The 13745-nt window shown below is 35.7% G+C and overlaps 2 protein-coding genes and 2 pseudogenes across 2 annotated transcripts; 2 read left to right on the top strand and 2 right to left on the bottom strand.

Annotated features, from left to right (window-relative positions):
* Window positions 1–695: 695 nt before the first annotated feature.
* On the top strand, window positions 696–2300 carry LOC110685681. Its single transcript, XM_021862210.1, has 4 exons — window positions 696–993; window positions 1101–1636; window positions 1748–1834; window positions 2040–2300. Exons 1-4 carry the CDS (start codon window positions 696–698, stop codon window positions 2298–2300), a joined length of 1182 nt encoding a protein of 393 aa, XP_021717902.1.
* A 519-nt stretch (window positions 2301–2819) lies between these two features.
* LOC110685680 lies at window positions 2820–5815 on the bottom strand (annotated as a pseudogene).
* A 356-nt stretch (window positions 5816–6171) lies between these two features.
* LOC110685679 lies at window positions 6172–7224 on the bottom strand (annotated as a pseudogene).
* A 3634-nt stretch (window positions 7225–10858) lies between these two features.
* On the top strand, window positions 10859–12846 carry LOC110685630 (F-box/FBD/LRR-repeat protein At1g13570-like). Its single transcript, XM_021862170.1, has 3 exons — window positions 10859–11707; window positions 11805–11963; window positions 12495–12846. The coding sequence occupies exons 1-3, from the start codon at window positions 10859–10861 to the stop codon at window positions 12786–12788; spliced, it is 1302 nt and encodes a 433-aa protein (XP_021717862.1). The 3' UTR covers window positions 12789–12846.
* Window positions 12847–13745: the final 899 nt, after the last annotated feature.

The following is a 13745-nucleotide window of genomic DNA, read 5'->3' as shown; positions in this document are numbered from 1 at the left end:
ATGCTTTCTAGGCTTTAGGGAGAATTATTGTGTTATTGTAGTTTCAGTGTTCACTAGTAATTCTCTATGTAATCAATATAAAGCTCTTTAGGGAGCGAATGGTTGAATGAATCAAAGCTCCCAACCCCGTTGCATATTGCTTTGACTTGTGTGTTGGTTTAAGCCTTTAAAGATATTATGCTTGCCTTGTTTTAAAGCATCCCCTCCAAACCAAGAGAACCTCAAAAGACGCCTTCATTGTCGTCGGTCCCGCTTGTGCCCGCTTCAAAATATCGGCCGTCACAAGTCCCGACTCCGCACTCGTTGTTGACGAGTGCTTCCTTGAGATACCTTTGGTCCGTGTTGCTATGTGCTCACAAACCCTAGCCGCTCTAGGCTTGCGTCCTTGTCGCCAAAAGACAAGAGCGCGCCGCACGACGTGATCCGGTGTCAGAACTCTTGGACCATGACACATGTACTCTGATTTTTGAGGATGGTGTTCTTCCATTTAAACAGAAGACGATACTGTCTAGTGGGAAGTACTTAGATCTATAAGTGTAAAGTACTCAATAATCTCGACTTGGGCGTAAAATCTATGAGCATCTGTTAGCTTAGTGCCTCCTCCATAATTGGCCTGATTTATGTGAAGTTTAAAGCATGTATTAGTACTATAAGGCTCTAGATTACAATATTCGTGTTTTGCTAGATGATTTCTAATGAAGGAGAAGCAGTTTAAGCTTGGTTCAGTAGCAATTTTCGTTAATCGATTTGCTGATAGCATATCTGTAATATTTGTTGCAGGAATCAATAAGCAGCTTTGCAGAGAGAGCAATGATCTTATCAGCAACTTGCCATTACATTTAATAGAGTGTATACTAGTACGCTTACCTTATTATTATGTTGTGAGGATGAGCATCTTATCCAGATATTGGAGGTATAAATGGCTTATGCTTGCTCAAGTAATACTTGACCAAAAATTCTTTAATCATGCCCTGAAGAAGTTTGCAAAGGGAAGTATCGAGGCCTTACTAACATATTCAGATATCATTGAAAATATGCTACTTCGTCACATTGTCCCTATTGATAAACTTGCTCTTACTATCTCTCTTGGATGTTTTTAGAAGCCGACATAAATCAGTGGCTATTACTATTGGATTCTCGTAGTAGCATCAAAAAATTTGTTCTCAAAAACTATAATAAGTCTCTGTCACAAAAGCTGCCTGCTTGTTTATGCTCTTTTGTGGGGTTGACGCAGTTGACACTATTCAATTGCCATGATCTGAATCTGCCCCCAACATTCAAAGGACTTCCTTGCCTTACTAGCATGGACATGCATATGTCGAGTGTACCAGTCGGAGCATTAGAGGCATGGATGTTGGAAAAGCTTATTTCCCTTTGCTCGCGATTACAGAAACTCACATTATGTATGCTCGGAAAGATGATTAATTTTACAATTTGTGCTCCGGAACTTCAAGATTTGGTTGTGAAAGGCATAATGTCTAGTCTATCCCTCAAAGCAACTAGAAATATAAAAAATTTAGGAGTGGATGCGGTACTTTTGCAGGACGCTGGATTGACGAGAAGCATGAGAGAATTCTTCGGCTCCTTGCTCAGCTGTCAAATGCTTGTTCTTCATAAATCTTTCTGGTATACCATGGTAATTAACTACGATTAAAGCCCGAATTAGTAGTTCATTTTGTAAAATAACCAGTGTCTTAATTTGCTTTTGTTTCCTTTGTGCTAAATTGTTGATCTTATTGTCTTGCAGCGGAATTGCAAACTCTATTGTGATCTTGAACCTCCTGAAAAGCTTGGAAAAGATTTGGAATCTTTACAAACTCTTAAACTTTTGGAAGTACTATTCAATTGTAATTATGCAGTCCCTTTTATCCTCTGCTTATTTCGAAGCTCTCCTCACTGACAACGACTATGCATCAATGTAAGTGTTTTCCATAGCTCATATATCATGTTCACCTATTATCTTTCAGCTTGCTTGAATACTTATCTCAAATCTTACTTGAATTATGAGTAATCTAACATTCACTCTCATGTAAAATTAGGCTTCATCATTTGAGAAATGTTCAGGGAAGAGTGTACAGAACAAGGGAAACTTCATACTTTCCTGTCTTAAATACGTTGAATTTGTCTTTAAGGAGGGTATGGAGTTGATAAAAGTTCTACTAGCATGCTCTCCGGCTCTTGAGGAAATGACAATTGTGCTCAGTGAGACTTCAACTGCTGAAAAAGAGATAGAAGTAGCAAAGGAGTTGATGCGATATGACCGAGCCTCGCCAAATGCAGAGATTATTCTAAAGCCCTGAGACTTCAACTCAATAAGGTGTGATTTACTGATTTATATGAAAAGATTCATGTTACGAAGAATATAATAAGAATGTTACTCCAGGTTGATCTACTAAATACTAATTTTATGTTTGATATTTCAAACTATGATTTGTCATACACAGTTTAAGACTTTCGTCTGCTTTGTTGGAATTCAAGTTCCATTTAATGAAGTTAGTAATACAATATTTTTCAATTTCTTTTTATTTGCAACAATTCTTATATACTTTCCATTATATTTTTTCGATCATATATATAATTTTAACCACAATATTATAACAATATGATATTATGACATTGTCAATTAATTGAAGTGAATATAACAAGATTACAGTAATCACATTGACTATTAAATCATCAAACTTGGTCAAGGTAGAGTATATGAATACGGTAAAAGTCCAGATGTAGCAAGTAAACGAAACAGAGGAATTACAATCGGAATTATAATTTTTCAGAGTTGTCTATATTGGACAGTACAGAACAAATATCTGTTGAAGACATTACTTAGCCTTAATTATTATCTCTGCCTTTGGTGAGGCTCGACAATACCTCGTTACCTCTGTTGCAAATTTGAACTTCTCTTCAGCTCCTCCTATGAGCTCAATAGTCATTTCCTCTAGGACAGGAGAATGGGCTAGAATATATTTTATTAGCTGTAACTCGCCACTCGTCCCTGAGATATCAAGGAATTGTGCATATCTAAGGCATTGAAGGGTGTAACAGCATTCAATCTGAATTGAGTGATCATCAGTGACTTCTGTAATTTCTTCAGCCTATTTATAAAAGTCATCAAGAATTAAATAATCAAACGTCACATTAAAATTGACCAGATCATACGAGTAAATATATACGAAGTAACTCCTAAAACTCACTTTAGTGAATAGCAGTCTCTCCAACTGTGAGGAGCTTGTAAGCAAGTTCAGAACAAACGAAATGTTGTAAGGATTTAGTTGTATATTTTCCAAACACAAAGTTCGCAACTGTTTAAATTCTTTCGGAATTGTTTTAGTACATATATATTCAATAATAAACTCCTGCAAAGCCAACAATTAACAAAAGTGAATGAGCAAAGAAAAGAATAGCGCGCTGCAATATGTACTGTTGGAACTTAAAATTCAGTTTACTTACCAACCCAAAAGAGCCTATTAGAAAGAGATTCTCAATGTTTGCAAAGCAATTGAAGATCTCATTCCTGCCGAAAGCTAGGTCAATAGCCGTAGTTCCTTTCAAGCGTAAACTATCAAGGTAAACCACCCACAAACAATTGCTCAAGTTTTGGGCATTTTGAAATAAGAGTTTCCAGCACATTTGCATCTATACAAGTTTTGTCTAGACTAAAGCAGGTTTCCAAATTAAGATAAATAAGGCATGGAAAGCCCTTTAAAGATGGAGGAAGAGAGAGAAGTTTGCATCGGATGAGAGTCAAATGAGTCAAGCCCGAACATGTGAACAAACATTCAGGCAAATTATTTCTCATAATGGGAGAATACTTAAGAGTGAGTTCCTTGACATCGTTAGCACAAACATACCTTACCCACTTGTATATTTCTCCTGGGAACCTATGGAGAATATAAAGCACGAACTTAGAAATCGGATCAACACGACTAAGTAGTATGTTGTTGACAGCATTTGAGTAAGTCGATGGCATGTCCGCAGGTTCATATCTTCCCTTTCGGATGCTATTATAAAATGGCCCATCAAGTATAAGTTGTGGAGTCGAAGCCCATTTGAATCTCCAATATTTCGACAATACACTTGTCTTAGCGGCTTCTTGTAGGGATAGACATTCTAGGAGAGTACGTAGTAAATATTTTTTTATATACGAATAGTCACATTGCTAATATTTTATTTCATGGCAGTCCGGCAGAAGCAAAGGCTCTTGAGTATGGTCTTCATCTGGCTGCTCGAATGCAACCTGAAAAACTCCAAGTTCAGCTAGATAGTCAAGCATTGGTTCAAGCTTTGAGTAGTTCTAGTACATACAGTAAAGAGAGTGTGCACGTGTTGTAAAGATGCAAGTGTTTGCTAGAGGATACAAATTGGCAGGTAGAGGTGATTCTCTGTTTACAGGGAAGCAAACAGAGTGCAGATTGGTTAGCCAATCACAGAGTATCCCAGAACAACTCCATTGAATTGATTCAATTCCCCCTATAACTTTAGGGCGTATTTTGCATGATGATGTAGTTAGTGAGGCTTTGCCACGACTTATCCTTCCTTATTTTATTTCTTGTTTGTTTTATTTTCTCGGGGCTTTGTCCCCTCTTATGCACACACAAAAAAAAAAAAAAAAAAAAAAAAAAAAAAAAACTGATTTTTTTTTTCCGTATTCAATGTTGATTAATTAATCTTCCTTTTTTTAGAATAATTGCCCAAAATAATTCGAACTGTGGCTTATCCGCCTAAAATAATCCAAATTTCTAATTATTTTTTAATAATCCAAACTTTAATGTTAATCCCTTTCAAAATGGCCCCAATTAGTCATCTAATTTATTTGTTATAACAAGTTACTTAACATGGTACCTGACACGTGTCGGCATGCGATTGACAAAAAAATAAAAAAAAATTAAAAGATTTATTTTAGAAAAATAAAAAAAAATTAATTATGTTTTATAAATCTAGCCCAACAACCCTCCCCACCGCCGCCCACCCCCGCTAGCCCGACCCCCCTACCTGCCCCCGGCTCTAGTCGTCCCCCCACATCGGGCCCCCTCCCCCTCCCCATAAACCACCAACCCAGCCCCTCCCCCATGAAACCCCCTAAAATTAAACCATCCCCCACCCTCGAAAACCCATTTCCACATCCTGATCCACTACAAGAAAACAACAAAATTACGACAGAAATAGTTCGTCGTAAACTATGTAAAATCCGTCGTAAAGTTGGTTTACGACGGAATTCCGTCGTAAATGGTTGTCGGAAAACCTTTTGTAGGAAAATGGCCAATTTACGACGGAAATTCCGTCGTAAACCAACCTTACGACGAAAATAAAATCGTCGGACTTGGAATTGGCCTTTCATGAATATTCGTCGCAAACTTCCGACGGAAAATTCCGTCGCAAATTTTAGTTTCCAGCCCGAAACTAATTTTGGTAATTTTCTGCATTTTCAAACCTGAATTTTTTTAATGATAAATCGACAAATAATATAATAATTATGTTTTAAAACTTTATATTGAGTCCTAAAATTGTTGTTTTAAAAAAAATTAATTACCGACCTCCGAAATTAGGGTTATGGTTATGTACATATATATATAATAATTATGTCCTAGTACAAAAGATAGTCCACATTTTGGTATCTATACCAAACAAAAGGTAGGTTAGAGTGATTCTATGCTAGACTAAAGCTAAGCTACGCAATCGCCTAGAAACCCTGGCCTGCTCCACCACCACCCGGGTCGTTCCTAGGGTCTCGATGCTGAGGATGAATGGTGGAACATGAGTCGTTGTTGTTGAGACGACTCATCATCTCATCGAAACTCTCCTTGTATCTCCTCTCCATTTTTGCCATTCGGGCTTCCATTTGAGTTTGGAGAGTTTGCACCCTGTGTTCCATCTGGTCTTCTGAATCCCCTGACTCCTTGTTTCTTCGAGCTTCTTCTGGTAGGTGTCCTACAAAATATTGAAGATAAAAAAAATATTGTTAAAAAAACAACCAACAATATGGAGTTATATCGCATACTTTTAGGTGCCTATGGATAGAAATTAAGAAAATTAAGCACATAAGTCAATTTTCAACCCTCACTCATCCAAAATCATCCAAATTTGGCCTATATGGCTAAAACCATGCCTATTTTCTAAGTTTTCAAGCAAATGGACTCGTTCTTTCTTCTAAAATTCCAATATCAATTGCTTTTAAGTGCTTAAGGATAGAAATTAAGAGAAATAAGCACATATGTCAATTTTCAACCCTCACTCCTCCATAGATTATAATGAACTAAAGTAATCTAACATACATCATATTAAACAAAACAAAAAAGTAAACTAAACTAAACTTGATATCTTCACCCCACCATAGATATCTTCACCCCAAGCACTTAGTGTTCGTTCACTTATACAAAAAAGTATGTGCTTATTAGATTAAACTAAACTAAACTTGATATCTTCACCCCACAAAAAAGTAAACTAAACTAAACCAAATCAAAGCCACTTATAAACTTAGTGTTCGTTCTTCGAACTTGGGTTGTAAGCCAATGCAATGTCTCATTAACCAATACTCCTCTACCACCCAAATATATCGAAAACTCATCTTCATCAAACGCTCCGATTTTCTTCCAATCATTAGACCTTAATAAATAATTATACACAAAATTCTTATAACTCTTCCTCTGAAGACCACCAACCAACATCAAATAATCATTTTTACAAGAAACGAACCCAAACCCAAAAATCAATTTCCCTTGAAAATTCCCTAAAGGATCTTACACATGAAGAAACTGACCCATTATTGGATTATAAACACGAAAGTTATAGCCAAATTTACTAAAAGCAGTTCCACGCCCAAAACATACTAACCCATTACATGAACCAATTAAGAAAGTATTCACACCATTATCATCAAAATGAAGACTTTTAACCTTAATCAAACCCTTTTCATCATAATTATCATCTGGGTATCTATCATATGCAGAATAATTAAGAATGTAAAAATCATAAGCAGATTTAATAAACACACAATTTGAGGGCACAAAAGGGTTTCAAATAGTGCATTTGAGATGGGAATTGATGAAATTTTGGGGAGGAGATAATAAAATTCCATGTTTTTGAAACAGATTTGAAGCGGGTTAAGGAATTTACCGGCAATCTTGGAAGGATTTCAGAAAAGATGAGTTCTTCAGGAAGTTCAACAGAATTTAGGGGTGATTGAAAGGGGTTATTTTGGGGTTTATTGTTTGTTTTCTTCAACAGAATTTAGGGGAGGAGGCCGGAGGTCGGAGTCAGATTTGAATGAAAAAAAAAAAAAAAAAAAAACAGGTGTACACTGACCTGGTAAGGTGGCGACGGAGGCTCGACGACGGACACAAGCCGCCCCTTCAGCCGCCCTCTTTCTCCTTCTCGGCCACTTTTTCTTTCTCCTACTCGTCCTCTTTCTCTCTTACAATGTCGGCTCCGTTTGGGTCACCGACGGCGACAGTTGCGTGACGGAGGGCTGAGGTTTGGGTCACCGACGGCGGCGACTTCTCTTTCCCTCTCTCTTTCTCTCTCCTTCTCTTTCTTCTGTGCAACGACTCCAAAAATTCCCTCTCTCTTTCTCTCTCCTTCTCTTTCGTTCACCAAGGCGTCGCCGGAAAAACCAAGGTCGCCTCGTTCTTTCTTCTCTCTCCTTATCTTTCTCTCTCTCCTGCCACTGCTTCTCTTTCTCTCTCTGCATTTCTTTCCCCCTTTTTTTAGGTCAAGGATACAATTTTAATTTTCAAAAATGACAATGACTTTTACGACGGAAATAAATTCCGTTGTAAATATAAACTTACGACGGAATATTCCGTCGCAAATTACTTTACGACGGAATATTCCGTCGTAAACTTTACGAGGGAAAATGCCTCGTAACTAAAATTTTTCGTCGCTAAATTGCGACGAAATGTTTTTCGTCGTAAATATCCACCTTAACGACGGAAAAAAATGTCCGTCGTAAGTATTCCGTCGTAATTTAGCCTATTTCTAGTAGTGATCTTGGATTCGACCCGTCCCCTTCTCCGTCCTGATTCCAACCCCTTCCTCTTCACTGTTCTGATTTCGACCCTCCTCCGTCCTGATTTCGGCCTTCCTCCCTAAACTATTGCTGATTAGGATGGATTAATCCCTAAACTATTTAGTTAGAACTTAGAAACACCACAATGGGTGGTTAAGGATCAGATTAAAAGTGCACACTAGGTAGTTAAGGGACCAAAAGTGCACAAATACAATGGTTTAGGGGCTATAATGTGCTTTACTCTTTGTTTTCACTATAATTACAATATTCTGACTTAAAACATATACTTTTATCTTGTCAAAATTTGTCTTAGTTTAAGTGTTGTAATTTTTAATAAATCGAGGTAAATATTAAAAAAATTAGCTCGTCTTGTGTGTGGCTGGCCACACTGTGTGACCACTTATAAAAAAACAAAGTAACTCTTATAATACTGACCAAGTAACCCCTGTAATACGGATCGAGTAACCCCTATAGCACTGATCAGATAACCCATATTCACTAACAAAGTAACCCTTTAACACTGACCAAATAACCCCTGTTATACTAACGAAATAATTTATATAATGGCACCCAGCATGATCAGCCACACATAAGACTTTCAAAAATAAAAATGTGGAGCCGTGGAGGTACTATAAAAGCTTAGATTTCTCTATACTCTAGACACTTCTTAAATCAATGGCTTCTTGAAGTTTGATGTTTCTCTTCGTTGCCACGGTTACTCTTTTGCTTCATCAGCTGATTTCGAATCTCTTTCTTTGATCAACTTCGCCAAATTGTCAATTGCTATCTGCACAACAGTACGTCTCTCCATAATATATTTGTTTTCTCAATTTTGCTTTAATTTTGAGTTATTTTCCATTTCTAGGGCTTCAATTTTGAGTGATTACCATTTTTGTTTTAACTTTGAATTGATTATTTTGCTATTATTTTGAGTTAACTTCCGTTTTTGGGCTTCAATTTTGAGTGATTACCATTTTTGTTTTAACTTTGAATTGATTATTTTGCTATTATTTTGAGTTAACTTCCGTTTTTGGGCTTCAATTTTGAGTGATTTACCATTTTTGTTTTAACTTTGAATTGATAATTTTGCCGTAATAAATTAAAATGCTTTCATACACATTACTTGGGTTCTTTTGTTAAAGTTTTGATCTTGCTAATTATGTTAGAAATTTGGTGTTTTTAGTTAATTTAATTTTTTTTTTTTTTAGTGTTAGACGTAGTCTATGTTTTTCATATACGAAGTAATTAAGATAAAAATTATGTGTTGTGATGATTTATAATAAACTTTGGCGAATTTTGTCTCCTTGAAATTTTCTAATATTGGGGGTCTGAGTTTTTCTACTGCTGGAATGGAAGGGTTTTACTTAAAATATGTCAATTTGATGCTAACTTTGGTTAATGGTGGTGTATTAAAAATGGATTGGCTGCTTAAAGATTATTTTCATGATGTAAATTGTTGAGATATTTATTTCAGAAACTTGTGATGTCAGTGTTAATCGAATCGGGGTATCAATGGTATCATATACTCATATTTATCTTAATCGGATTTGGGTATACACCGGTTTTGTAAATGTCAGTATATAACAAGGTACAAATTACAAAATGGCAAGCGGTTCAACCTATGATATATTATGTACAATCCACAATCTTTGTCTTGGCAAAGACCTCATTGGTTTATTTACACCTTGTATGAGTATGCGGGTTAAAGCATATCAGCATGAGAATGTATTGTCTTAGGAATGTAGCTATATTAGTTGATTATAACACTAGTAGTAACCAATTTGATGATCCATTTCTTTTTAATTAATTAGGTTTTTTTTTTTTTTTTCCTTTTCTTTTTCTTTTTCTTCTGGGGGGTATTGTCGGTGAAGATTAGGGATCTGTTATTGGGCCTAACTGCCTGAGTGACAAAGTATTACTTTATCACAGTTGAAACTGGCAAAGATATCTCAGTTAAAACTGGAAATGATCTTAAAGTGTCATTGGTAAGCAGTCATAATTGCCAGGGAAGTAATGAATCTGTGTGTAAATTTATATGGAAAACCATGCTCATTACCATGTTAATGAAATCCCTTTGATAAATACCTCGTCATCATAAATGTTCATTACCACCTATCAATCACAAAGCAGTCATCTCGCGGGTTTCTCGTCTTAAGTATAAAACCTATGTATATTATCTTTTCAGTATTGCAACAATCAGGAGGGTGATATTAATTTTAGATTGCTTGAGTTCCTACTATGTCTTCAGATTTAAAAAGGAGAAAGTTTGTCATTGATGTAGTGGGAACTGGGAAACCTTAATTGTGTTCTTGTTTCATCAAGTTAAGGAACAATTGACTTATCAAATCTTCTAAAATTTTACATTTGAAGTTTTTTGGGAAGTGGAAAAACAGAAATTGGTGGTGAGAGAATGCTGTGAACTAGGTAGTTGATGTAAAGAGATGAACAAAAATGTACTTGTAACGCAAAGGTCTAAATGAGACGTCTTTTGGGTTATTGTTTTTCTTTTCAATTTCAGAAAAAATAAGCTAAATTTGAAAGAATCTTAGGTAGATCATGTTAGAATTTTTTAAAGAGGAGTGTTGTATAGGTAAGTGGAAAATTGAAGAATACTTTACCTTTCTTAAGGAGAGTAGTTTGACTAATTTCTGTCATATTTTAGGATTCAAGGAGCCTGAATTGGCTAAACCTGAACGCCCCGTAATAAGAAGATGCCAGCAATATTACTCTGAGCTTGTTACTTCATTAAATGTAATTTACTCTGTTACTCTAAAAATTTTATGCTTTATAATTCCACTTCTTCTAATTTATTTTTACATTGTTTATTACACCTGTGTATGTCTTAGGTTCATCAACATGTCGGCAGTTTGGTTACCAAGAAAGTGCGTCAAAACTACTACTGATAGAATCAGCAACTTGCCTCAAAATGTAACACAACAGATCCTAGAATGCTTACCTCTGGAAGAGGCAGCAAGAATGAGCATCCTATCTAGTCATTGGAGGCAAAAATGGTGTTCGATTTCACAGCTTATACTTGATAAGAGATTTTTTTCTAGCATCCGGAAGCCTAAACCCAGAACTGCTGACATTTCATTGGCATACTCAAAAACTGTCAATGATATTCTACTCAGTCATGTTGGCCCAATACGGAAGTTTGTTCTTTACGTTCCTGCTTGGTTTCCAAAAGAAACAGACTTGTGCCAATGGATACGGTATGTTCGAGCTCATGGTGTTCAGGATTTCACTCTAGTGGATGATCGGGGTCCAGAAAAGAACTTGCCTACTAGTTTGTTCTCTTGTGTGGGCTTGGCACATTTGACAATTGGGGGATGCAAACTGCTTTCTCTTCCTCCAACATTTAAAGGCTTTCCAAGCCTTATTAGTCTAAAGATGAGGTTCAGTTTTTATTTTGCAAGCACTCGTGTAGCAGTCAAAGTTTTGGAAACTCTTATTTCCAAATGCCCACAACTTCAAAGCCTCTACTTGTTTATCATCGAGCCACGAATTAATTTGACTATTCATGCTTTAAATATGAAGGACCTATGTCTGAAAGGCCTGGTTTCTGAATTATATCTGAAAGGAGCCAAAGTGTTAACCTCACTGACCCTGGATATTCATATTTGTGAACAGAATAGACAAATGAATGAGATCTTCACTTGCTTGACTAATGTTGAGAAGCTTGCTCTAAGCAACAGCTTTTGGAAGGTGGGTAAATGATATAAAAGTTGTACGTAGCAACAAATTATAAAATTTTGTTTAAATTCTATATTGGCTGTTCAAGAATCTTATGTTTAATTTGCAGAGTATTGAAAGGTATGAATTTCCCACGCAATTTCCAAGGGAATTGGAACGGCTGCAAATTCTCAAACTAGAAGAAATACCACTTTATTATCAGCCAGCAATCTCTCTTGCTCTTTGCTTATTGGTGAGCTCCCCTCACTTAGAGCAACTATACATCAAAGTAAGTTATCACAGTTTTTTTGCTCGCTTGTTTGTGAGATCCCCTATTTCCTTCAAGTAATCTTCTAATTTTGTTTATTCTACTAATACACATCAAGTAAATTCTAAAAATTTTCTTCCCCTTATCAGTTTATTCCTTCAAAGTAGATAATTGAGTTCCTAAAGTATTGGTTAGTACTTAGCTTGTTAAGGCATTTATTTATGCTAAGTACTTAACTGCTAACTAAGAGTTAGGAGTCAATATGTTAGTCGCGTCTTAGGTAGTTATGCTAAGTTATTATGCTGTTAGTAGACAGATTATTTAGGCATTTATTCTCATCATGTGATCATGATATTATCTTTATCTTCCTATATTATAGTTTTAGTTGGTTACTTTTATGTAAATTATGTAATGTATTGCATGTTGAGTAGATGAGTTTAATACTTAATAGGAGTGTTATTATTGTTTAATTCTTTCTATATATCTTGTAAGTTTATTAGTTCAACACAATCTTCAATGATATATGTAATCTTGCATCTCTATGAAATCTAGGCATCAAAACAGAGGGAAGTCTCTGATCAGCCTTTAATTCAGATTGAAAATTCTTGCATCCTTCCTTGCCTTAAAAATGTACAACTTTTTGGTATCTGTGGGCTGAGAGGTGAATTACAGCTTATAAAGTATCTACTAGCATTTTCTCCTTCACTGGAGGAAATGACCATAGAACTCAGTAAGAAAATGGGAGGAGCTGTTGAAAAGTTTAGTTTTGCCATGGAGACCACGAGATATCGTCGAGCCTCAGCAGATGTCGAGGTTATTATCATCACAGAGAAAGTTCGTTTATAGACTTTATCGTAACCATCACTGACGTATTGTATTGAAGGAGGACAAGCCCTAAAATGGTATGTTGATGAGTTTGCCTTCTATCTTTTGATACACTTTAGTAACATCTGGATATGACCTGTAAATGTGCTGCTACTATTAGGATAATATGGCTAGCTGATGATGTTTTGGTCTTTTGTGATCTAAGTAGCTGCTTTCCTCTCTACTGAACAAATGTTGCTAATCATTTGTACCTTAAATTCAGTGGTGTAGAGATTTATGCTGTATTAGGTGTGTTTTATGATCTGTGGCTTGTGTTTGATGCACTTTGCCGTTTTTTACTTGAACATTTGAAGACATCCAAAGTAGTCTTTTATGTAATCAGGGACTGCTTATCTCTGTGAAACACTAAAGGCTTTCTATATGATAGAACAAGCTAGCAACAAATTCTAGCACCGTGCGTGGATTGCCTCTTTTGCTCATCTCTTGTGCCCACAAACTTGGTTCTTAAGCCATTGTGAATTTGTGATTGAGATCTTGCGTTATCAGACATTGCTTTCGCATGTAAGCTGATATCAATTTTATTTTTATTTTTATTTTTTAAATGATTAATTTCAATTATCTATGGTTAACAATTTTTTCTTATAAAAATTATAACAATAATTACTCATTCCGTTCTTTTACAGATTTTTTTTTTTTTTATATTTGATATGAAACTAAAGTTATTAATGGTCAAAATTATATATATATATAAAAAATAAAAATAAAAAAGACTGAAAAGTGTATATAGAATTAAGTGACAATATTATCTTGTCTCAGCACTTGAAGACAGGCAAAACTCCATGTTCAGCGTTTGGTAGTATCATTAAGGTTATTCTTCACATTGCCAAAGCTTGTAAAGTTGTCATGGTGTTTCTTTCTCGTTTGTTTTTGGCTTGAGGATTGTCCTCAAGATATTCATGATGAGATTTGTAATGACTT

This window comes from Chenopodium quinoa, unplaced genomic scaffold (assembly GCF_001683475.1).
Source record: "Chenopodium quinoa cultivar QQ74 unplaced genomic scaffold, ASM168347v1, whole genome shotgun sequence".
NCBI lineage: Eukaryota > Viridiplantae > Streptophyta > Magnoliopsida > Caryophyllales > Amaranthaceae > Chenopodium > Chenopodium quinoa.
The sequence above is the reverse complement of the archived record's forward strand: the minus strand, read 5'-3'. Positions and strand labels throughout refer to the sequence as shown.